The following is a 22,097-nucleotide window of genomic DNA, read 5'->3' on the forward strand; positions in this document are numbered from 1 at the left end:
GGTGTGCGTTCACAGTATTATTTGGAACATTTGTATCACACGGCAAACGGCTCCTACCAGTTCATCTAGCTTATTATGCACAATACCAGATCAACCCGTGCTCAGTGGATGATCTGCTATGATAATTAATAGATGACCGAGGATTCAAAGCATGACTGCATGTGAAAATCTCTGATATGGGACGGCCCATGTCACCATTTGTCACCCATGTGTCTGGCCTGCAGGTGCTCATGTGGTCCACTCCCTACATTTGGACACTTTGTGTGTCACTGTCATTACAGTTAATTCCTTTAATGATTGAACTCCACTCCTCTATTTCACAGAACGCAGAACAACAAAGATGAGGGCTGGGTGTCTTCTTTTGTCGCTTGTTAGTCAACCTTGTTTCCACTGGGTTAAACCTGCGCTTTTCAAAACTGGGGCGTCACTTTCTGTGGTTTCAACTTTCAGTCATATTGTTCTTCCTAGCAGACAGACAAACAGACAGACGGAGATAATTTATATCATCTGAGTTAAATCAAAAGATGCCCTGCCCTGAATGGCTGCTGCTAAAAGTTTCATACTAATACTTTAGATGAACTTGTGTGGTTACATCTCGCTGTTGCAAACCTTAGCAGGACTGACTATGATGCAAAGTGAGGTTGTTTGTGTATTTCAGACTTTTGATAACAGAGGAGCTGAAATGTTTGATCTGGTGAAATATAGCAGCATATCTTTTACACTCTGGGCGTTAGTGTGGCTTTACCCTTGAAAGTTTACTAATATTAACAAAAATGTCACGTGGAATAGCACTTGTTTACTGAACTTGCATCTACTATTAGTGCCTGTTATATATTAGGCCTCCAAGATCATTATACAGGAAATGAGCTCAGAAATCTGCACTGTACAGCTTTTTAACTCGCCACCCTTCATTGTTTTTGTATATGTGAATCAGATTACCAGAGGCTGATGACGGTGGCAGAAAGCATCACGGCCTTAATGTTCCCCTTCCAGTGGCAGCATGTGTACGTTCCCATCCTGCCCGCCTCCCTCCTCCACTTCCTGGACGCTCCTGTGCCGTATCTCATGGGCCTCCATTCGAACGGACAGGACGACCGCACCAAGCTGGAGCTGCCACAGGAGGTACGAACACTCATCAGTTCAATAATTAGATTCTGCCCTAACATTATCATACTTATACATATGTATTTTTTTCTTATTTTAACCATAAAAGGGCCAGAAAATGTCCTGTGATTAAGTGCTTTTGCCCATTTTTCCAGAATAACTTTTAATATCTGGCAGTTATTTACAGTTTACTGCATGTTAAAATAGTGTATTAACAACTTAGAATGAAAAAAACATTGTAGTGGTACACGGACACCAGATTTTGTGTGTTAAATTTGAAATGTGAACAGTATAACATATATTTACAAACAACATTTGTTTCAGTCTTTATCTCAATGTCCAAAAACAGGCCAACAATCTTTCCAACTCTCTCCTCTCTCTGGTGACAAAGACGTTGATTCTCCGGCTTTAATTACAGTCATGCAAATGTGTTGTCTGCAATACGCTTGGTGTTAAAGGGTTAAAGCTTCCAGAAAATATACATTTGTAGAATCATTGTTAGTATTGTTTAGTTTTGTTGGTAGTAACAGTGATAATGTCAGTGTTATGGCTGTTTTTTCCCTTTATATTGTATTCATTAATATTTAATATTTTGCACCTCGTTTTTCTCCAGGCTAACTTGTGTTTTGTGGACATTGATAATCACTTCATCGAGCTGCCGGAGGAGTTGCCCCAATTTCCCAACAAGCTGGAGTTCATCCAGGAGATCTCCGAGGTGCTCATGTCCTTCAGTGTGTCTCCCGAGGGAAATGTCCCCTCCAGTGACGGCCAGGCCAAAAGGTGGGGCTTCCGATCTGTCGATATGGTCTCGGACAACCGCAACGGCAACCTGGCGTCACCGCTGAACTCGTACCTGCTGAGAGAAAACGAAACTATAGCCAGACTGCAGGCTCTGGTTAAGAGGACGGGTGTGAGCCTGGACAAGGTGAGGAATTATGGAAGTGCATATTTTTAAAATGGGCAGATATTATGTTCCAAGTTTTGCCTTCAGGCTTGACTACGACAAAAGAGACCACAGATGCTAAAAATGATTGAAAAATGAAAATACAAAACCACAATTCAAATGTTTAAGCCAGTTTAATATCGAAGCATTTGAATCCTCTACAATTAAGAATGGTTGTGCCTAAAAGAAAATGTGAGCTGGATGAGAGAGCCAAATGTATTTGACCGATCAGTATATCAACATAAGCTAAAGAAAACAAAAGAAGGGGCCCTTCTTTCACACAGTGGCCCTTCCTTGGCAGCACAGATAGAAAAATGGAGAAATTCTTTTTCAATAAATACATTTTTCACTATAACAATCAACTGTCTTTAACTTAGCCATGATAATGCTTTGTTGTTTATACAAAAGGCTCAATTGATTTAAAAAATCAACTGTATTTGCCTGATGATATTTCACAGCCACTCACAGAAATCCTATATAAACACTGACAGATGTTACAGATGTAATTGGCATCTGCAACAATGTCATTTGCTTTTTGTGATCAGTGATCAAACACTCACTCTGTTGACTGATAGATTACTTGGGTGTATGTACTCATTGTATTGACTAATTAGGTCATACACTAATTAATTATGAATATTATATATTATATAGGTGTTGTTGTTATTATTATTATTATTATTGTTTTCTTTGTGTCTCTCTAGCTGTGACATGCTAAAAAAACAGCTTGTGTTTCTGGTCATAAATCAAAACACATGTCCTTGACGTCCTTTCCCATAACCCCGCTGCTGCTGCTGCTGCTGCTGATGCTGATGATGAAGCAGCAGCAGCAGCAGTGTGTCAGATAAGATAACACGAGACATAACACTCCTCTTCTCCCTGTCTTTTTTCCACACATTAATAATCCCGTTTGTCTGTTGTTTGTTTTTTTGTGTTTGTGCTTTAATGAACGCTCGTGCGCCTCAGCTGGAAGTGAGAGAGGACGCCAGCAGCAATAAGGACATGCGGGGTCATTGTGACGAGGAGGAGCTGAAGATGCACCAGATCAACATCCAAGTACGCGAGGTCTTCGCCAACCGCTTCACCCAGATGTTCGCAGACTACGAGGTGTTTGTCATCCAGCCGAGCCACGACAAAGAGTCCTGGTTCACTAATCGAGACCAGATGCAGAACTTTGACAAGGTAAGGAAATCTTGTTTATAGTGTAATTAAAGTTCATTTTCTCCATAATTCCTGGCCTTATGTTTGCTGCGTGTGTGCGTGCGTAGGCCTCCTTCCTGTCGGACCAGCCTGAGCCCTACCTGCCCTTCCTGTCTCGATTCCTGGAGACGCAGATGTTTGCCTCCTTCATCGACAGCAAGATCCTCTGTCATGACGATGAGGACAAGGAGCACACGCTGAGGGTGTTCGACTCCCGCGTGGATAAGATACGCATGCTGAACGTCCGCACGCCCACACTTCGCACCTCAATGTACCAAAAATGCACAAACATTGAAGAAGCAGGTAAGTGCTCCTCTGTGCCTAACCCTGAAAACACACAACAGTAAAAAAATGACCGGACTGCTTACAAATAAACAAATACTCTGTTCAAATGTATCAGCTTACCTCAGATTCCGCTTTGCACGAACAAAGCCACAGGTTTTTAGTGTGGAAATGAATACCATCCGGTAGTGACAGTAAGAAATTGAGCCGTTTAACCTCTTCTTCCCCTGGCCAATGTCAGCCAGAGTTATTTCCCTGCGTAACTGTAGACGCTGCTTTTTTTAGACCAATAGTGACATGTAAATAAGATTAAATGGGTTTAATGGTGCCAAACTGTGTCAAACTAGAGAACGTCTAGGCATCTCTTTACTAAAACCTCTGTCATTTTACTCTGCTTCACTTCAGCAGCATCAGACTTTGCACAGCTTATGTGCATATGTTGTTCCATGACTTCCTTGAGTTTTTAAGTTTAAGTTGAGTTTGTAAAGCTATTTTCTTGGAGATTCGATCTTTTTACTGAACTGACTCATAACTGCTATCTTGTTTCCAGACAAACTGCTAAAAAAGCGATTTGAAAAGACTGATTTTGTCGCTCCTGGACCTCATACCATTGGGCTCACGAACGACACGACTCACCTTCGTAATATTCGCTCTCGTGTCCTCTGCTCTCCGAACACGTGTGCGGTGCATAACGCTGGGTTCACTCAGAGAGGACTGGTCGTTTTTAAACGTTCTATCTTATTCGGAAACATTCATTTTTACTGTAAAAGGAGGATTCCTCTCTGAGACCCTTTATGCATTGCATACTGATCTGTACTGTTCCGCTTTGACAACTCGCAGCATGCTGGTGATTTGGTGACGATTCATTCATTTCAGGGAATGATCTTTGAATCTGTGACTTGCAGCTTCAGACTGAATTTTTCAGGGGGTTTTTTTTATTTACATGACAATATGTGATCACTCAAGGTCTGTTGTGTTTCTCTAAACTCATCCATGTGTGGGTGTGTTGTAATTAGGCATCAGAACAACGAACTGAAGCTGCATTCATGGATGACTCTGCACTGGTTTCTTCTACTTTGGGCCTTTATTCTCTCACTTCCTGTGGATCTGTGGGTGTTTGGGGAGAAAAATAAGAACGTTTTCTTTCTCTATATTTGTTCCTTTTCTCTAGTCAGTCAGTTACTGAAGGAGACAAAAGATTTCTTGACACAATCACCTCACAATCTCAGATGATAAATTAATGTTTTTTCATCATGATAGTTCTATTGTATATCTTTTATTAATATATGAATGCAAGAATGTTTATGTTGTGAATGATAAAGATTCTCTAACACAAATTTAGCTCCCTGACCATCGTCCTTAAAGTTTTTCCCTTCAATGATAAGTTGGCGCAGCAGTTGCTTTATCCTCTAATCTCACTTTTGACAGAAAAAGCCATCGAGATGAGGGTGTCAAAGATCGACCACACTGCCCTCCACCCGCACCTGCTGGATATGAAGATCGGTCAGGGACGCTACGAGCAAGGCTTCTTCCCACGGCTGCAGTCTGATGTGCTCTCCACTGGGCCCACCAGCAACAAGTGACTATTTCACTTTATTTTCCCAGTTTATTACTTCCACCACGTCGGTTATGTCATCCATCTTCTACCACTTTATCCTCCACATGAGGTTCGTGGGGGGGAAGCTGTGGCAAGCTCAGCTGACAGGTGCGATCGGTGGGTCACACCCTGGAAAGTTCGCCAGTCCATCACAGGGCCGCATACATAGACTAAAAACCACCCACTCTCACACCTGCGGTCCATTTAGAGCAGGGGCCTCGAACTCAACAAGACAGTGCAGACGGTGAACTTCTAGGCTGGTCAGGAGGGGGCTGGTCGATCGAAAGAAGTCCAACAGCTCTGGAAAAATGAACTGTTTAGTGATTAGAAATGAAATGTATAACTAATAGTGTTTGTTTTATAAATATATATATCTATATATATACTGTAGATATATATATATATAGTTCACAACAACAAAACATATTTATGATGCAAAATTAACCTGTAAACAACAAAAAACAGACAAATAAAAGTAGAATCCAAACATTAAATCAAAATAACATGTAGTCAACAGTAGATAAGCTTTTATATGATTAAATTTGATTAAAATATCACCTAATGTATTGTTGTTGTCCAATGTTGGTCAGTTTAGACCACTTTTCTTTATAATTTTAAAATAAGTGTAGGGACATCTACTGGGGGGCCCATGGGGGGGCCCATGGGCTATATATGTGAGGGCCCTGATTTAGTGTCCAATTTGCCTAATCCCTAAATTATGCCTCATGGAGAAAATCATGACATTCTGATGGTGATTCAGATTAGCATCCAGGTTTTTAAACATTTGGTAACCTTGTGAGATGAAAGGAGGGACAGGGAAACTGAGAGCTACTGAGTAACCTTGGAAGACGACTGCGTTCTCTAGTTTTTATTTGAAATAAACCTTCCATGACTCCAGTGTAATGAGGAATGTGTTGTTTCGTATCACAGATGGACTAAGAGAAGTGCTCCTGCCCAGTGGAGGAGGAGGGACCGACAGAAGCAGCACGCCGAGCACCTTTATTTAGACAATGACCAGAGAGAGGTGAGCCTTTCCTGCAGGTGTTTGACTTCATCTCGGCTCATGTTCAAACACATTGACTGCACACACTTCGTTTTGCATGTGTCTGTTGCATGTTTGGGCTTTGATTTGACTTTGTTCTTCTTACCGCCTCTCCTCACACTCTCGGTTTCTTTCTTGTGTTTCTCCGCCGCCTTGCACTCACGCCCGCGCACTCTCAGCATGTTGAGTGTTTGTTACCAGAGCTGCAGCTCCTGCTGTTTCTTGACTACTACTGGCTCTCACAGTCCTTCAAGCCTTGTCTAAAGTCGGTGACTGTGGACGTGGTATGTGTTGCTATCGACAGCAGACCACATGTGCTAGTGTCCGCCCATGTTGTCTTCACCTCCCTGTGCTTCCCCAGCTGAGCTTTATCTGATAATCCATGTGTGTTCTGAGGAATGTAATTGGGTTATGAGAGGTGAAACCAAGGACAATGGAAGCATATATTTTATTGATTTTCTCGAGAAATTAGTTTTCAAACATTTATAAGGACTCCTGAATGAATGCTGTATAGCTTTGGGAGTCATATTGGCTGATTTAATACCTTTCCCCCCAAAAAAAGCTATTTCAATTTCATTTTCATGAGTTTCACTCCTCACATGGGAAATTAGTTTGAAAGTCTTATTATTACAATTATAGTTATTACTCTGTTGTAGTAACCTGTGAGCTCTCCTGTCTCCTGATGATTGCTTTTATTTGTCAGTAACTGACTGCAGCCTCTTTGCCTTTTTTTCGTAGAAGTACATCCAGGAAGCCAGAAACCTGGGCACGACCATCAGACAACCCAAACTGTCCAACCTGTCACCGTCTGTCATCGCTCAGACTAACTGGAAATTTGTGGAAGGATTGCTGAAGGAGTGCAGGAACAAGGTCTGACCTTGTGGATGATATTTTCTGTGCCACGTTTGTCATTTAGCTGAATCTTAAATTTACATCTGTTCATTAACCTCCAGACCAAGCGCATGCTGGTGGAGAAGATGGGTCGGGAGGCCGTGGAGCTTGGTCACGGAGAAGTGAGCATCACCGGTGTGGAGGAGAACACTCTGATCGCGAGCCTCTGTGACCTGCTGGAGAGGATCTGGAGCCATGGGCTGCAGGTCAAACAGGTCAGGGGAAAAAAGAGACATAACAAATCCCTGCAGTGTCCACACACTGCATCGATCTTCCAGGCAGCTCAAGGGCAAAGTTTGTTTAGAGGAATAATTATGTTTTGTCTTGCAGGGTAAATCTGCCTTGTGGTCTCACCTGCTGCATTATCAGGAGAGCAAAGAGAAGAATAATGCAACGCCGGGTAGTCTGGGACCTCCAGGTAAAGGCTCGAAACTCTTCACTTTATAAACAAAAGTAACTGGCTAATGAGTGTTCTACATTAAACCTTTTTTTATTTTTTTAACTCCAGGTTTTATTCATGACACTGAGAGACGTAAATCTGATGGCGGAGGATTAGCCATGCCGCCTCTTAAAGTCTCCCTGATCCACGACATGAGGTGAGGGCGACTGTGGACCGTTTAGATCATAATCTGTTTTTAATTTAAAACAAATTATGTTTCGTACTAACATTAAATGTAGTCATAGCTCTTACCAAAAACCAAAATCTGAGTGAGGTAGACCAAGACTGCCCTCCTGTGGTAGACTGTAAAACTGCAGTGATATATACAGTGATCTAAGTATATACATAGATCAATTCATTCTCACAGTCTCAATTTAAAAAGTTAGGTTTTATTCTTGACAATGTGATTCCTCAACTAACATCAAATATAAATTCTCCCTGAGACAAAATGGAATTAGATTTGTATTCAGGTTTGAGCCATGAACCCTGTCTCTGATTTAATTTTTTATTCGTCAAATAATTGTTTGAGTCCGGGACAATAACTAATACTGATGCATTGTATAAGTATTGTATTGTATCTATCACATGCAATACAATACAATTTAAATACATGTACATAGACATTCAAACACACATTTTTGAGGAACAGTTTTGCATGTTTTGCATGGAAATGAGTCGAAAGGGAGAAGAGGTGGCAGCATGAAGCTTCAGATGTTTTCAGACATAAAGGGTAACAGCCACAGAGATTCTCCTCAAGTGCTGAATGTGGTTGTTCTATGCTAGACTCTCAGAATGTCTGAGTCACACTGTTGTCATGCTCTCAACCATGCCCAGCTTGAGATGAGAAGTCGAGGCTTGTGTTGCGTGAATGTGGTGCCGTGAATCTGTGCGACATTGCGTTACTTACGGCCTACTTACTAAACCCCCGCCAGTCTGACTGAGAAGAGAGGAGGGGGTCAATTTGGGACACAAACACTCAGCGCTACTCTGCTGCTGCTAGACAGACAAACGCGCCCTCCTCCACATTCATGCACAGATCTAATGCAATGACTGTAAAGAGAAGCAGCCCCTGAATTACACTGTTTTAATTATAGATAATAGTTTCCTTTTTTTAGACATGATCTCATATGTCCGATACCAAGTGTTTTCTAGGTTCGAGAGTTACAGTAGATGTTCGCGTGCTAGGTGTTTTCCTCTGTTGCCATGGAAATAAGGAGCAGAGGAAAGTAGGTTACGCGCTGTGAGTGTTGAGAGTGGAGACGGGAAGGGGGTTGGAAGGAGGAGGAGAAGCTCTTAGCAGACGGGCTTGTGGCACAGGTGGAGTGGAAGGGAATGCGTCTGGACACCGGAGGCATGATGACGGTGGCTTAGAGCGATGGCGTGGGACTGACTCACACACTCAGGGAGTCTGCGAGACACTGAAACAAACATATGTGATTCAGGCTGAATGATGCTGGAGTGGAGAGAGTCACTGTTCATGATAAACAAGTATATCCCAGTTGTACCTTAAGTTTATAACATCATGGAAACAACATGGTGAAAACTTGATCATCAGAGTTTAATGAGCACTTTTAATTGAAGAAATGTGCATTTTTAATCATTTCTGTATCATCATTCTGATTTCAGACACATTCAGAACATGAGTGAGATCAAGACAGACGTGGGCAAGGCCAGAGCCTGGGTTCGCCTCTCGATGGAGAAGAAGCTGCTCTCCAGGCACCTGAAGCAGCTGCTTTCAGATCACGAGCTGACAAAGTGAGCCAAACAACAACCTGTCTCCTGCTCTCAGTCACACTTCACACCTCTACTGTCTAACTCTACTCAAACTCCTCCCTTTTCTGTGCTTGTGGCAAATGTCTTCTCTAGTGTGAACTTCAGATGACTTGTGATCTATGTATTCATTATACATTAACTCTTTTAAAATTGCAACACGTCATTGTGCAGCCCACTGTCAAATCAATAATTCACAGCCTGCTTCATAATTAATAAGTGAGTGTTGAACTGGGTCAGAGGGTCTGTCTGCCGTTGTGACCTTAACCTTGGCAGTTGTTCCACTTTATCATCCATTTGGCCCCAAATTTCGACCCTTTTTCATACTACATTGAGGAAATAGATGGGTTTTTTTAAATAGTGGAAATAATTGAACTTTGTGCATGTACACATTAATGCAATTTACTATTTTTTTTCATTTTAGAAAACTGTACAAGCGCTACGCCTTCCTCCGCTGCGATGACGAGAAGGAGCAGTTTCTTTACCACCTGCTGTCCTTCAATGCCGTGGACTACTTCTGCTTCACTAATGTCTTTACAACCATCAGTGAGTGCCAAACAACTCACCATTAACCAAATTGTGTGGGTTTTTTATATGACACGTCTCTCTTTTCTCTGCACCAGTGATCCCCTACCATGTGGTGGTTGTTCCCAGTAAGAAGCTGGGTGGCTCCATGTTCACCGCCAACCCGTGGGTTTGTGTCTCCGGTGAGCTGGCAGAGACCGGAGTGCTGCAGGTTCCCCGAAATACTCAGGAGATTACTTTTGAGGTTGGTTGTTAATTGAAATCAGACGCCCCGCGTCTTCATCGTGCCGTGTAAACAGGGGCTTCCTCCTGCAGTGTTGCCACCACGGTGCTGTTCATCTCTGTAGGTGATAAGTCTCTGACGTTGCACAAAGGCTGACGTTGCGTGTTTTCCCAGACATTGCTGATTTTGCCTCAATTGCCTGAAAGCAAAATACCATAAAAGTTCTGTACAATCCTTCAGAGCTTCAACTCGGAAGCTCAGATTATTTGTACAGTTTTTGCTTCAAAAGGTCTCAAAAAGACTGCATTTCCATATTTCAGTCCATTTTGGCAGCCACAATATCCTATTCTCATTCTTGAAATAACCCACGGGGACATTTTCTAATCTAATGCAGACATTAGTGGCGAAGGTGGAATAATAATTGGAAATCAAACATGCCTGCCTATAGTTTTGTGTGTGTGTTTTTAACCGTGTCTATAAGTTTATGCAGCTTATGTTAGGATTAGGGCTGAACAATTCATCGGAATACGGCGTACTGGGGAAATATCTGTTCAAGGCAAAATGTGTGTCAAAATATAATTTTAGATGAATTATTGTGTGCACAAATCATTTGAAACCCTGTAATATCGCGAATTTATTCAAAATCATTCAGCCCTAGTTAGAATTTGTTCACTTATGTCTTTTGTATTTCAGCTGTTGACTTTTAACAGTAGAAATTTGTCTGAGTATTTTTAAATTTACCAACACAGTAAAGCACCCTCTCTCTCTCTCCCCCCCCCCGTCCACCCGTCCACCCTGCTACTCTCTTCCTTCCATTTCCATGTAACCAGCATTTTATTTACTCTATTCTTTATAACCATTTGTATATGAATATCCAAATGATCTTTAGTGTTTATAATCATTAGTAACTCACTGAAATGAATGACCATGAGATATTTTGACACATTTTTACACACTGATTGTTCACAGTGAACAAAACCTTTGAAATAAGAGAAAGTAGTGATACATTGTGATGTTAGTTTGAGAGTTTGATAGTAACGTTCCTCTCTCTCTTTCTTTCAGTGCCAAAACCTGGGCAAACTCACCACAGTACAGATGGGCCATGACAACACGGGGCTCTATGCAAAGTGGCTCGTCGAATGCGTCATCGTCCGCAACGAAATCACAGGCCACACGTACAAGTAAGCATAATCTGTGATAAAAAAAACAGACCTGATACAGTTTGAAATCAGACTGTTTGAATTTGATGACGTGCCTGTGTTTTCCTGACAGGTTTCCATGCGGCCGCTGGTTGGGGAAGGGTGTGGACGACGGCAGCCTGGAGAGGATCCTCGTGGGGGAGCTGATGACTCCCAGCACGGAGAACGACGAGAGGATGTGCCGCACGCCCCCGATGCAGCAGTCACCCGGGATGATGAGGAGGTTTGTTACCATCTCGCCAAACAGCAAACCAAGTAAGTCCCTCCACTGACATAGACATCTGAGTAGAGCTGAAACAATTACTCGATTAATCGATTAGTTAATTCATTGTTGTTGTAATTGATGAATGGGTGTTTTTTTTTAAAGAAATAAAGCAATTTTTCAGATTATTCAGCTTCTTAAATTTTCTGCTTTCTTTGTGCCATATAACAAAGAAATCATTAAAATTCCAGGACCAAACAATTACTGTGGGCCCAAAAATCGTAGGACAATAATTTGGAATCTAATGGTGGATAAATTACGCATAGTTCATGGAATGGTAGACCAATGTGCTTCCTTATTTTAGTTAGACTGTGGATGAGCAGAACGTGTGCATAAAGTATGGACAGGTCTTAATTAAGTGCATGAATTGTGCATGACCAGTGGAAATCACCTGAATAGTATTTTTGCTCGAATTGTCCCACAGCGTTGTTTTTGTTTGTCTTTTTTTTCCCCCTCCCCCAGAGTTGAACACCGGTCAGATCCAGGAGGGAGTGGGAGAGGCCATCAATGGAATTGTGAAGCACTTCCATAAACCGGAGAAGGAGGTGAGAGACGGAGGCAGACCCACGCGGGCCCCGACATGTCGCTCTATTATTCATTACATATAAAGAAAAGCAGCTTTCTGCTCTGGTGGTCCTCGAGCCCCTCAGTCACAATCAGCTCACTGCTTTGATCCCATTGTTAAGGATAATTCTTCTTTTTTTAGCTTTATACTTTTTATATCATGTTTTCCTGTTCTAGAAGCACTAATTAATTGTATATGGGCATAATTGTTAGACTGTTAATTGTTAGAGTTTTTAGGTACAGTGTAAAACTAACTGTGACCTCAGGTGTCAAGTTTCATTCATTGTGTATTTTGAGGGGTTTTTTTTCCCAGGGAAATTCCCTTAGCTTTTGAACTCTTTATAGAACTGACAGAACAATAGCTGCTACATATAAAAATACTTCCCAAAATCCTTTATTCTGTTGTGTTTGTATACGTATAGTCTCTGTATTAATTTACTGTCAGTCATTTCATACACCCATGAAGGCCTGTGCACATGCCTCTCACATTATTATTTTAGAATGAACTTTGTAGTTAATTAAGAATTTAGCTTGTATTCTATTCTCATTTGGAAGGAAGAGAACGTTTGTTTCCTCAAACTTGATGCATTTTCTTGTTGTTTTCTCACACACAGAGAGGCAGTCTGACGCTTCTCCTCTGCGGGGAGTACGGCCTCGTCTGGGCTCTGGAGCAAGTTTTCCAGCACGGCTTCAAGTCACCGCGACTCTTTAAAAACGTCTTCATTTGGGACTTCTTGGGTAAAGACTCAATATACTGTAACTTCTACACAAGTGCTTTAAGTGAGGACTTCTCGGCATCAGTGTGTTCCAAACGCTGTTTATTCATCATTAATTCACATAGTGGAGAGGGTTATTTTTGTTCGGGATTGATCTGTAAAATGTTCATAAAAACATGCTCCCAAAGAAAAGAAAAGAAACGTGGTTATTTAGTTTTAGCGCCTAAAACCAAATCCACTAAAAGCCTCACATATCTGTTTGAAGCAGAATATTTTAGGTCAGCATTTGTTGACAGTGAACTGTAGACTGATGTGTGTGTTAATTATACTGCACTTCAACAGAAAAGGCACAAGTATACTTTGAGAGCGCCGAGCAGCGGGAGGCGACCCCGGATGAAAACTGGCAAACCCGAGTGCGCCACTTCTGCCGCTTCATGCGCGCCATCAACATCACGCCCAGGAACATCGGCAAGGACGGGAAGTTCCAGGTGCTCGTCTGTCTGGGCGCAAGGTAGGCCAGCGGCACTCACTGTTAACCTAAAACCCCTACAGTATTTAGATGTGGTAACCAGTGAGGATGAGTAAGTAAGTTTGGCCTTCAGAGCGGATTTAGTGAAACTTGTAGTGAAGCCTTTTAGTTCTTAGTCTTTAGCTCCATTTCCACCCAGTGGTACAGTTGGATACATGCAGTTTTTGCCTTCTCCTTCATTTAATTAATTTGTTATGCTGTGCCACACTGGTATAATGTCACATGAGTTACACAGCTAAAGCAGCTGTCTGCACTGTTGTGCTTGCTGGAAATGCAGCTTTTTTGTCAGTATTGATGAAAGAGCCAACTTTATAGATGTTTATATGCATTCTGATTTTTATATCTTAAATAAATGTCTTAAATAAATTTGAATAAATAATTTTTACTGTTAACATGCACAAAATTTCGACGTGTAACTAGTGCAGTACATGTTCAGTATATGCATGTTTTTGTGGAGTGGAAGCGGCTCTGTCGATCACTTCTTATCCAAACAACATCAAAGTCGGTACCGCACACACTGTCGTTCTTAGTAAGTCACCTGCCAAGTTTGAAGCCTGTAGCAAACCATTAAACAGATATACGATGACAGAGACGCTCCTTGCATTTAAAGATAGTTTAGTCACAGATATTTTAGTAACTAAAACCATATCATAGCATTCTTTATTTGCTCAGAGTCTCGTTTGTGCTTCTTTCAGAGACCATTTACTGCATCACTGGATCGCTCTGCTCGCAGACTGTCCGATCACTGCTCAGATGTACGAGGAAAGCGCGCTGATGAAGGACCGCTCGTTGGTGAACTCCCTGATCAGAGTGCTGCAGACTCTGCAGGAGTTCAACATCACTCTGGAGGCTTCGCTCGTCAAAGGTGTTGGTATCTAAACCAAACCGACCAACTTCCCACCGGACGCACAAGACCAGGAAGATCACTGAGGGCCATTAGAAGGACTAATGGAACCGTTTATATGCAGGAACAGACTTGAACAAAGGACATTTTCTGGCTTATCTTAAAACTACTGTTACATTTGCCATATATTAAGTGCAATGAGCCTTTCAAGATTTGTTGTTATTTTTATCCTCGATGATGTTGCCATTGGATGTTAAAACTATGTTTTCTATATTTTCAAATTATTGACAATGACCTCCTTGTGCTCTGATGTGTCATTGAAAGCTAAATATTTTCATTGTTATTGTGAACCGTCGACAATGGCTATATTTAAGGCGAAGCAAGGAGCAAAACTGTTAATATATTTTCAGAGAAAAACAGTATTATTTTGTTAAGTCCGTCAAATTGCTTGCTCTGTCGTCAACTCAGAGTCCAGTGTCATATCACAGAGCTTAAAGCAAATGATGTAGAAGTATGCTTTATAAGTATGTGTTTGACAGGAAGACGATTCACCTGCGTTACATTTGAGCCTTTTCCCTGAGAAGTGTACAAGTATGCAAACCTTTTACATCAGAGAAAATGTTCCCTCTTGCTTTTTAATACTGTGTGATTTAAGCCTGTGTCCAGTGATTGACCGTAATATTCAGTTGGATGATGAGAAAACACCACAAGTCTTTGGTTTGTATTCCAGACACACGTCCTCCAAGTGATGCTTGACCGACCCAGCTTTCTGTGCTCATCACAATGACCGCCTTCATAGAAATACCTCCAACCAGCAGTTCCCAGTCTGTCAGTCACATCTTCCTGCTCTCTGTGAGGATCTCCTGCTTCTCATGTGGGGGACCAACAAGGAATGCTCCTATCCCCCCACCCCCCCGACAGATCTTATCGTGGTTTCTTGCTATGCAATATCCAGTCGAGAAAATTCAGCCCCTGACAAACTCCACATTCTAGTGTCTTGAGGAATTACCAGGCCCTCCTCTGTCACATATGTCAAACTTTACTGTGCAGAATAAGATATTTGATATGTGAAGGACTTATTTTCTGTGCCAACAATGTCTAGAATGAACTGTGTTGTACTCGTCTGTGTACGACCCACACGTGAGCATCTTGGGAGAATATATATTTTTGTTTTCAATACGGTTGTACAGATATTGACATAGCTGTGTAATGTAGTGTTTACTAAGTGAGCAACAGTGTACAGTGTAAAAATATAATAAGAATAAAGCATCTGTAATGTGTTGCAATATCATTTATTTATTATGTCGCAGTTCAAAGAGTTCATTGTCATGTGCACAGTAAGTAAATGTGTTTCTCTGTGCAATTAAATTCTTTCCTTGCTGTCAATGCCAAGTTATGTCGAAAAAGAAATGGATGAATAGTTGAAAGTAATAAAAGAACATACAATAATTGTAACTATTATATACAACGATAGTATCTAATAAGCACATAAAATCTAAAAACACAGAACATTAGCTGTGCGTGTGCAAACTTAATCTTAATGTGCAAAAGTAACTTTAACCAGTTAATTGTTTGCTAAAGAAAACTTTAGGACAATTGCAATAATTGTCATTGCACTGTTCTTATCTATTCTCATTTTATTCTTCACATTATATTTATTAACAAAGATGTTATGCGTTGTACTGATAAACAAAAAATGCTTATTTATTAATGTTGTCCCCTTATAAATGCACAGATTTAAAATATACCGCTGTGGGAATGTGTTTTGGCAGCTGAGAAAATGTAAACAAACTCGTTCGCGCCATATCTGGAGGGTGTTTTTCTTTAAAGCGCTGGTACCACGAGGAGGCTGGGATTTGAAGTTCAAACGATGCCGTTTACAACAGTCACGTCCGGCTCCCTCACTACAGCTCCCAGCATGCACCGCGGCTGGAGAGGACGTGAGGAGAGCAGCGATTGGTTGACTCCGCGTTCAAATCTAACTGCTGCACTCCTTATATGGGCATTGTGTGCTCGGCCCTTTCATTACGGCTTTTTATGCTAATCACATTTTAATGGCCAGCTGTATGCAGCAGTAGTAAGAGCATGCGCAGTAGCTACAAAGAATACGGCGAAGATTCAAAGTTTTTGTCCAGTAAGTGCGCTCTTTTTCCGTCTTACGCTGAAATGAAATGTCTTGAATTGTGCTGTTTTGTCATGTTTGCGGAGATTCGCGGCGGCGACGTGTCGCCGTCGGTGGGACTTGTGCTAGTCGTAGCGACGCAGAAATGTACAAAGAGTAACTGACAATAGGATAACGTGGAAGTGAACGAGAGCGTGGCATGGTGCTCGTAGCAGGGTCCGCTAGCTAGCATGCTAACAGCTAACAACAATGAGCCGTATTTGGCGCTGCAGCGGGGGTTAAGTTTGAATTTAAAGGGGAAGATGAGTTCGCCGCAGCCGTTTGTGTTTCATTGAAACAACGGCAGAAGCACATTGACGACACGAAGTCGACAGCCGCGTGTTGGTTACGCACGCGTTTTACACTCAGTTCAGCGTGTAGCACAGTAGCTTTTTGTTTTAGTTCAGAAAGCTGCTGCTGCCGCCCGCTCTCTCTGTGTCGACCTCACACCGCGGACGCAGCATTCGCGGCTAAAACGGCGCCAGACAGCGTCCACTCCTGTGCGCTTCTGTGTTATTCACAGTTTAAACTTGGTTCTAAATTGAAGTGCGACGAAGTAGCTTTAACGACAGCGGACGATAGTAAAACGTGACGCTTTGCTGCGGTGGGTGTTAACGTCTCTTGTGATTCTGGGACTGAAAGTTTGAAAACCTGCAGCAAATGTCACGGATCTGCTCTGTAACGCTTTTGTGTGACCACACAAATGATGACATTATAGTTTAATATTGATTTAACGACGGATTTATCGCTTTGTGTGTTTTACCCGCGACTTTTGCCCTAAGCCGCTTAGATGTCGTTGTAAACCCTTATTTCCTTGTTTATTATTACCTTTATGTAATTGTATGCTCTAGATACATTGTTCTGTCGACTAAATGGTCGTTTTCGTACAGTTTATTATCAAATTATGTGAAATATGACTTGGAAATGTCCGCGTTTCTGTGCTGGTGTGTGTCTATGTAGGGACCGCCCCCTTTTCAATAATAGAAAGCACAACTGTCTGCAGACATCCACCGTGTTTATAACGAACCCCGGACATATTCATGCATTCATAGACTTCTGTTGTGACGCTTTTCCCTGCAGGTTTTCTTTGCCACACCGCGGACCAACAGACAGACTATGTTTGGCTTTCACAAGTCTAAAATCTACCGGAGTAACGACGGCTGTTGCATCTGCAAGACCAAGTCCTCCAGCTCCCGCTTCACAGACAGCAGCAGATATGAGGAGACGTTCAGGCTCTGCTTCGGGTAAACGCCCTCATTCATCCTATATGTCCTATATGTGTTCATACTTCATATTGTTGCCACATGTGTTCTTCATACACTGTACACAAGGAAGCAAAAAAAGACTGTTAAACTGCTTTATTCCACAAAATAACAACAGAAAAACAGGATACAGTGGAAGTATGTGTGCATTCTTGCTATATTTATGTGGTTACGTCAAAAATTCATCTTTGCATAGTTTAAAATGGCTGAGTCTGGAATTGCACTTTATTTTTTATTGCACATTAACTGTTATTTTTACTACCATACTTCTATATTTTATCACTGTACATTTTTAACTACTGTATATTTTACACGTTGTACGTACACCTGTCATTTTAAATGATGTCGGGCCAGTATTAGTGTTTATTTTACATCTGTTAATAATTGTATTCCAAGAGAAACAGTATTTTCATCTGTGCTACTGTTATGTGTGCGGCAAATTCACAGTAAACCCAATTTCATTTAATGGAAAAAATAGTTTTGTGATCATTATACCAATATTAAAATAAAAACCAAAAGCATAAACAGTCCCATTGTAAGAAACTAATAAATAATTAAGTTCAAGAGAGAGGTCAGCCTTTAATACCAGTGTGTGTGTGTTGTTTTTTGTTCTTCAGGCTGTCAGAGGATCGCGTCGGAGACATTTGCAACGCTTGTGTGCTCCTGGTGAAGAGGTGGAAGAAGCTGCCCATCGGTTCAAAGAAGAACTGGAACCATGTAAGTGGTATTTGAATTTGAGAAGGGCGGCTTAGACTCTGAGGTCTGATTTTTAAACGGACTCTCTGTTTTGTACCTGGTCTGACTCAGGTGGTGGATGCCAGAGCGGGGCCAGGCTTCAAGATGACAAAACCCAAGAAGATCAAGAACAGTGACGGGAAGAAGAAGAGCAAGCTGAAGAAGCTGCACAAGTTAAAGAGACAAAGTTAGTTGTTTTTAAATATAAACGAATATAAACATTTGATACCAGTAAAACATGCACTCTCATAGGGTTTTTTTTCCACATTCACAGTTCACAAGTTTTAATTGTTTTATGCTATTGTTTTTGTTTCCAAGCAGACTCTGATGCTCACAGCACGACCTCTAGCGTGTCTCCAGCTCAGTCTCCCGCTTACAGCAACCAGTCAGACGACGGCTCAGACATCGAGTCCAAGCAGAGACGCCCGACTCCCTCCATCTTTTCCTTCCTAGACCGTTCCTACTGGAAAAGGCAAGTTACAGCTTTGAAATAATGAAACGTGCTCGCAAACTTTTTTTACAGTGAATATCAGGTTGTCTAATGTGGTTTTTTTTTTTGGTTACCTTTTTAGGCAAAAGGTGTGTTGTGGGATCGTCTACAAGGGTCGGTTTGGAGAGGTGATCATCGACCCACGACTCTTCAAGCCCTGCTGCAGTTCCAAAAAACAGAAGACACTGGCTTCCACACAAGTGTCCACTCACCTCCCAGACACACTTCCTCCTCAGCTCCCAGAAGACGTGAAAGAAACTTGGTGATTGATTGTGTTGATTCCCTCTGCAGGGTTAATCCATGGCATCACCTGGATTTGTCTCCAGTGGCAGACCTCCCTTTCCCCCTTCTCCCCCCCCCCTTAGATCCATTAGTTAGATATTTCTCTTTTGTAATGTTCTTTTTTTATATGGGTATTTTTTAACTTTTGTATAGAGAACTTTTTCTTTTTTTATAAAAAGCAAAAAGGACAAAAAAAAAAAACAATTTATGGGCATTAGTAATTTATAGATTGATGCGACACATTTTGTTGAGGTTCCGTTTTTGGTTCTAAAAAAAAACAACTTTTGGTTATTTTTATAATGTGTTTAAATATTTTTGTCACTTTTTCAACATATCAAGACTGTTCTTTTTTTTTTCCTTTTTATAACTTGTTAAATTGTAAGTGTGCATGTGAACGACACCAGCTATTTCTAATACCAGCTTTTTCATGTGGCAATGTTTTGTTCTTTCCGTTTGCTCCCTACGTGCAAATGTGTGCGTCTGTAGGTGTGTGTGTAGTACACGGAGGACTGTAGGCGACAACAGGGATCATTAGTGCAACTGTCCTCTGAATTGAGCTTTTAATATGTGCTTGTGCAGGTGAGAACTGATGATTTCTGACCGTTTTCCCGGCCTAAACGCGCCATAGCTTTGTAATGAGGTCAGACCGTGCGTGCAGTACATTCCACTGCTTTCTCTGGAATGACAAAAGCGATGTATTTATTTCCTTTTGTACAGCCTACAATGAAATGACCAATGCATGTTGTAAAGCAAATGATTTTTTAAAAAGAAAAATTGATTTTGTAAATACAGTTTATTGGCTCTCGGTGCATCTCAACCTTCTTCTTTTTTTCTTTTTTTAATGGCAGGAATGGCAAACCACTACGTGTGTAAATGTTTTTGTGTCTGAAAGGTGCTGAAAATGTACTTTTACACTATTTCAGTGACATTTTTAATTCCATTTTCACATCTCTTTATCTCAGGCCTGTTTCTCTACGATAATGCAAAGCTTTGGCTCTTATACTTTGCCTGAAATACACACAAGCTTAAAGGTTTCACTGTTGTCTGCGATATTGTTTATTTTGTCCGCTCATGGCCAGAGATCGAACAGCGAGGAAATGTTCGATCTATTTTTCTAGTTATTTTACTTTTTTTTTTTTAATGTGTGTGATGATCAGTGTTGTGATTTATTCAGAAGCAATTGTCAAAGTCAAACTATGCAGACGTTATGAATGTGAGAGTTTCTCTGGGGGTGCGGGCCGTCGCTTATGCTGTTTAAAGTGTAACGTGGTGGATCCTTATTCAACCAAATTGATTTGTTTAAAAAAAAAAAAGAAAAAAAAAAGCACAAATTCTTTCAGCAATATCAAATCACAATTCATAACAGTCTCGTGTGATGTTTCTTGTTTTAATACTTGCGAGGCTTTAGTCCTGGTGCGCTTACTGTTCTTCAGACTAAAACTACAGCGATAACGGTTGTTTTTTTTGTGTTCTTGCTTCTTCTTTTTTTGCGAATTGTTTCCAATCTCAAACTTCATGAACTGACAGGCGATGCTCTGTAAAGTTGCTTAATATATAAACTTTTCTGCGGCAGGGTAGTTAAATGTTGAACTTTAAAAGGAGAAATGCTGCTTCCTTTTAACCCGGAAAATAAGCTTGTTTTTTTTTTGTCCTTAGGGAGTTGCCATATTTGTTTCTACGAGGTACATTTTGGGATGTGAGATGTGCCTTAATTAATGAATTAATTACCTGGCTCTCGTGTAATTTATTTTTTTATTTATTACAAACTTTGTTTCTGAAACTTTGAGACAACTGGTGTAGAGCCTTTTCAAGAAAGTCTGTTTTTAAATGTGTGCACTTCTTTTGAACAACGTAATGTAGATTATTTTTTATTGCTTTATTTTTTTTGTATACTGTATTGCAAAAGTAGAACTGTATTGAAATAAAGAAAACCAGTAAATAAATAAGTAAATGAGAGTAATAGTACTTCTTGACCAGCAGGTGGTGCACAAGAGCTTCACAGAGGACGTAATGGTTGAGTTATTTGATATTTAACTGCAGAACAAACAGGCAGAGATTCTCTTGGCTGTTTGTGTTGAATTTGTTTAGCAGCTTTAAGCCAAGTTTATTCATCTGTCACTAACATAAATTATAGATTATCTGCTCAAATGGCAGATGGAGTCTGCACAGGATCTAGTTCATATTTTGAGTGTAAATCAAAAGCTAATTTGATTACCTTTGTTTACACTTAAAGATTAAAGATTATATACAGTTTACCTCTTTACCAACTGAATATATAAGTATCAATATTAGTGAATAACAGTATTAGAAAAGTAAGTGAACTAAAATAAGTGCATTTTATTAAGGCTATATACTAATATACAAAGTATAAACAGAATTAGATAAGTAATTAAACTAAAATAAGTGAACTTTATTAAGGCTATATACCAATATACAGAGTATAAACTCTATTAAATGAGTAATTAAACTAAAATAAGTGAACTGTATTAAGGTTATATACTACTATACAGAGTATACACTGTATTAAATGAGTAATTAAACTAAAATAAGTGAACCGTATTAAGGTTATATACTAATATAAAGAGTATAAACTGTATTAAATGAGTAATTAAACTAAAATAAGTGAACCGTATTAAGGTTATATACTAATATATAGAGTATACACTGTATTAAATGAGTAATTAAACTAAAATAAGTGAACTGTATTAAGGTTATATACTAATATACAGAGTATAAACTGTATTAAATGAGTAATTAAACTAAAATAAGTGAACTGTATTAAGGTTATATACTAATATACAGAGTATAAACTGTATTAAATAAATAATCGAACTTAAATAAGTGAACTGTGTATCACAAAATAACCGTTTATGCCAGAAAAGGTGCCACCACACACACACACACACACGTTTGCAGAGCTACCCTTCTGACGACACTGCACTGATTCCCATTCATTTTTCAAGCAGCCTAAACGAACCTCTCTCCGTCACTTTAACTAAGTTAAGTGACGACCAAGTTAGTGCCTGGTCCAGCTCTT

At 40.5% G+C, this 22,097-nt stretch overlaps 2 protein-coding genes across 7 annotated transcripts in view; both read left to right on the forward strand.

The window, feature by feature from the left end:
- The window catches only part of dennd5a (DENN/MADD domain containing 5A), a 32,992-nt gene extending 17,576 nt beyond the window's left edge, over nucleotides 1-15,416 (forward strand). For 2 of the 5 annotated variants that reach the window (XM_044029924.1, XM_044029925.1), the window contains 20 exons: nucleotides 935-1,122; nucleotides 1,718-2,029; nucleotides 3,014-3,229; nucleotides 3,316-3,550; nucleotides 4,080-4,169; nucleotides 4,958-5,108; nucleotides 6,057-6,150; nucleotides 6,907-7,038; nucleotides 7,122-7,274; nucleotides 7,390-7,477; nucleotides 7,568-7,655; nucleotides 9,125-9,253; nucleotides 9,693-9,814; nucleotides 9,892-10,037; nucleotides 11,079-11,197; nucleotides 11,289-11,470; nucleotides 11,940-12,022; nucleotides 12,656-12,779; nucleotides 13,100-13,268; nucleotides 13,982-15,416. In XM_044029924.1, coding sequence (XP_043885859.1) covers nucleotides 935-1,122; nucleotides 1,718-2,029; nucleotides 3,014-3,229; nucleotides 3,316-3,550; nucleotides 4,080-4,169; nucleotides 4,958-5,108; nucleotides 6,057-6,150; nucleotides 6,907-7,038; nucleotides 7,122-7,274; nucleotides 7,390-7,477; nucleotides 7,568-7,655; nucleotides 9,125-9,253; nucleotides 9,693-9,814; nucleotides 9,892-10,037; nucleotides 11,079-11,197; nucleotides 11,289-11,470; nucleotides 11,940-12,022; nucleotides 12,656-12,779; nucleotides 13,100-13,268; nucleotides 13,982-14,165 — 3,005 coding nt within the window. In that variant the 3' untranslated portion in view covers nucleotides 14,166-15,416. Of the gene's footprint in view, nucleotides 1-934; nucleotides 1,123-1,717; nucleotides 2,030-3,013; nucleotides 3,230-3,315; nucleotides 3,551-4,079; nucleotides 4,170-4,957; nucleotides 5,109-6,056; nucleotides 6,151-6,347; nucleotides 6,453-6,906; nucleotides 7,039-7,121; nucleotides 7,275-7,389; nucleotides 7,478-7,567; nucleotides 7,656-9,124; nucleotides 9,254-9,692; nucleotides 9,815-9,891; nucleotides 10,038-11,078; nucleotides 11,198-11,288; nucleotides 11,471-11,939; nucleotides 12,023-12,655; nucleotides 12,780-13,099; nucleotides 13,269-13,981 lie in introns of all 5 variants that reach the window. The other 3 variants (XM_044029926.1, XM_044029927.1, XM_044029928.1) reach the window with 2 other exon arrangements.
- A 766-nt stretch (nucleotides 15,417-16,182) lies between these two features.
- Nucleotides 16,183-21,006, forward strand: sinhcafl (SIN3-HDAC complex associated factor, like). 2 transcript variants are annotated; one of them, XM_044031112.1, is made up of 6 exons: nucleotides 16,183-16,264; nucleotides 17,372-17,535; nucleotides 18,171-18,270; nucleotides 18,361-18,475; nucleotides 18,607-18,760; nucleotides 18,861-21,006. In XM_044031112.1, exons 2-6 carry the CDS (start codon nucleotides 17,408-17,410, stop codon nucleotides 19,042-19,044), a joined length of 681 nt encoding a protein of 226 aa, XP_043887047.1. In that variant the 5' UTR covers nucleotides 16,183-16,264; nucleotides 17,372-17,407; the 3' UTR covers nucleotides 19,045-21,006. The 2 variants fall into 2 exon arrangements, with proteins under 2 accessions (XP_043887047.1, XP_043887049.1); XM_044031114.1 differs by having other exon boundaries at nucleotides 18,610-18,760.
- The last annotated feature ends 1,091 nt before the right edge of the window (nucleotides 21,007-22,097 follow it).

This window comes from Solea senegalensis, linkage group LG7, assembly GCF_019176455.1.
Source record: "Solea senegalensis isolate Sse05_10M linkage group LG7, IFAPA_SoseM_1, whole genome shotgun sequence".
Classification (NCBI taxonomy): Eukaryota; Metazoa; Chordata; class Actinopteri; order Pleuronectiformes; family Soleidae; genus Solea; species Solea senegalensis.

Bases quoted from the DNA above. Each gene is read 5' to 3' on its own strand.
- sinhcafl (XM_044031112.1), top strand. From the start codon at position 17,408: ATGTTTGGCTTTCACAAGTCTAAAATCTACCGGAGTAACGACGGCTGT. The intron at 18,271-18,360 runs GTAAGTGGTATT...GGTCTGACTCAG, and splicing joins CAAAGAAGAACTGGAACCAT to GTGGTGGATGCCAGAGCGGG. The intron at 18,476-18,606 runs GTTAGTTGTTTT...TTTGTTTCCAAG, and splicing joins GCACAAGTTAAAGAGACAAA to CAGACTCTGATGCTCACAGC.